The following is a 2,893-nucleotide window of genomic DNA, read 5'->3' as shown; positions in this document are numbered from 1 at the left end:
GTAGAAGCTCGTACAGTAAGCTCTAAATAGAGTGAGTGATCTAAATAAAGACACAAGTAAAATAACATAAGTAATAATTGTGTAACTTTCTTCTTATTTTGCTTCAACTCTACATCGACAATAGAAATACATCGATAATAGAAGATTTCCAAAAAAATATTGGCACGTCTACTTCATGCACTTTGTTTGCATGAAATCAATTAAATCTTGGTACACAAAACAATCAATTACAGTAAATATGCGTCTATTTTTATCAATACGGCGGTGTACCGCGAGCTCGTTTCTTATCAACGGTGGTAGATAATGGTTTTCTTCCCACGGGAGTTACATAAACGATAACTAGCCCTGGGACGTTTGAAGGACGTCCAATATTCATAGCAACAAATAATTTTTATCTGACAGTTTTAAAACGTCCAGAATCACAAGACAAAATCCTGTTAGCTTGTACGACTTTAATAAAAAAAGAATAGATTTTAATTTTAAACCATCAATAAATCTGTTGAAAGCATATCAAAAAGATGTCACCAGTCATCTATACATATAATTATAATAAAATTGCAGTGTCTGTTTGTAATATTAAAAGAAAAATTCTAGATTTCGGGAAGATGATGTATTTGCGTTGCAAATAACGAAAATCGCATTTAAATTTTGTTTGCCTGTCTATCTGTCTGTCCGCAAGCCGCATATGTTCCGGGTAATCACCGAAACTGCGTTCCCGATTTCGACCGGACCTTCACTGAAGGGTAGCTGACATAGACGGGCAAATTATAGGAAACTTTTTATCTTAATATTGCGTGGAGGAAGTCGCGGGCAACAGCTAGTCTACTATAAAGCCAGTAATTATAACTATTTAATATTGAAAAGTAAATTACTCAACGTATTAACAGCTCTACTATACAAAGTAAGAAAGTGTCAAAGGTATATCTTGTATTAAAATAATAAGCATGTAGCAAATGAATAAGGTAATTCATTCCTTCCGCCATCCGACATCCGGGCAGTCACGCGAAACTAAGACGCTCGAAAAGACCTCGAACTATCGAAATTGGCTTACGAATAAAAAAAGTTTACGTTACGCCATATGGACGGGGAGCGCCGGCGGCGAACAATAGTGAAATTATATCCAGTAATAAGGCTGGGACACGCACAGGTCGCAACTGCTCCCGAGGAGCCTTTGTGAGGACGAGCCTTGCGAGGGACATATGTACGTAAGAATGTTCAAAGGTGCTGAGCTTATTTTCCAGCATAAACAATATAAAAAATACATTACCAAAAACATTAAAAATAAAGAGTTGGCATTGGCACAGACATTCGTGTCCTATAATGATGGGTTCCCATAGAAATTTATCCTTTTACGATCCAAACAACAAATTTCTATATTTTAAATCACAAAAAGGATTCAGTGGTTTAAATTTTTTTATCATGCAAAAAAAACATTTTCTTTTTATCACAAAATAATTATTTCATCGCATTAACAAACAACCTGAACATGCTTGTACACATAAATGAATCAAGTTAACATTCAAAAGGAAGAGAAAACGTCGAAAATCCTGCTTAAAGTCCAAATATCCCGAAACAAAACGAGAGAGGGGCAGACAAAAGGCTACGTACTTAGCCTATAAGCCCCAAACTCCAGTGGACAAGAAGGAAAGATCTCGCGTGCACAATGGACTTAAAAGTTTGACTTAATAGACTTAATTTGTAGGTGCCGGTGTAAGCCGCTTCACAGTGACCCTCGCTAATTGGGACGTACCATTCGAACAGAATATTATATCGATACTTTCACACAAACACAAATATGTTAAACGTTGATTTATTTGAAGTACGGTAATATTAGTATGCAGTATTCGATTAACCAACCTCTTAATATTATTATATGGTAACTTCTTATTAGATTTACAATACGTATGGTTCTTTATTTATGGAAGAAATTCTAAGAAGTTCATTCCAAAAAAAAAATTAAATTGTGTCAAAGCTCTTTCAGTACAAACGTATAGCCGTGATGTTACCAGAAAATTAGCAATTGCGAGACTTCAATATACTAAATGAAAATTTTATGAACGATCGACACAATTTTATAGATATAACTTACATCCCTAGTATTATTTATTTACGATAATTAACCGGCTGCATTTGTTTGCGTCGATTTCAAAACATAATTGCGGTATCGATACATTTCGTTGCTTTGTATAAACTCATAGAACTAATTATGTGCACACTTTTTCAATTCGAACGGGAACGAAAATAATTGCACCGGTGCCTTTTAGGCAGGGTTCTGTTGCGCCATTTTGGTCCCTCTGTAAAAAAACGCACCTTTTCTATCTAATAAGTTGATTGACACGATGCTATTTATTTTGAAACAGGAAATGTAATTATAAATTAAGCCAAAATTGCACAATGTTTTTTTTTGTATCAGCTTTGTGAAATTTTATTAATACAAATGCTATTATATCAAATTAAAGTTCACAAATATGTCTGAGAATGATGTAATTAATTTACCTAACATTGAAATAAAGGTTATCTGCCGCCAGGTACAAATGTATCAACGCACAGAACGCTGGACTTCCACCGGCAGTTCATCTCGTGTCCGCCACTGCCTCTTCGCGAGGAGTACAAGAACCCAACTTCGAGAAGTCTAAGGACGCTGTCACACGAGGAACGGGAGTACAAAACAAACGCCACCATACCTAGTGGAGGTTAGTAAAGTATACTGCACTTTTTCTATTACAAGTATAACGCCCCTTTTGTCTCATAGTGCAGCTACATGATTTTTTTTAAACGTTTTTTTTAAAAAAACGTTTAAAATCGCTATTGTTAAAAAAAAATTCTCGCGCTTCTAGCGGCTTAGTGGAGTTAATGCATTACTATTTATTGAATTTATGTAGGATACTATTAA

The 2,893-nt window shown here is 35.0% G+C and overlaps 1 protein-coding gene across 1 annotated transcript in view; it reads left to right on the top strand.

The window, feature by feature from the left end:
• The window catches only part of LOC106110722 (runt-related transcription factor 1-like), a 16,860-nt gene extending 13,967 nt beyond the window's left edge, over positions 1–2,893 (top strand). Inside the window, exons 4-5 of the mRNA XM_013292618.1 lie at positions 2,529–2,693; positions 2,883–2,893. Coding sequence (XP_013148072.1) covers positions 2,529–2,693; positions 2,883–2,893 — 176 coding nt within the window. The remainder of the gene's footprint in view (positions 1–2,528; positions 2,694–2,882) is intronic.

Source organism: Papilio polytes, unplaced genomic scaffold, assembly GCF_000836215.1.
Source record: "Papilio polytes unplaced genomic scaffold, Ppol_1.0 DF824191.1, whole genome shotgun sequence".
In the NCBI taxonomy this organism is placed as follows: domain Eukaryota; kingdom Metazoa; phylum Arthropoda; class Insecta; order Lepidoptera; family Papilionidae; genus Papilio; species Papilio polytes.
Note: the sequence above shows the minus strand (reverse complement) of the source record. Positions and strands in the feature narration are given on the sequence as shown.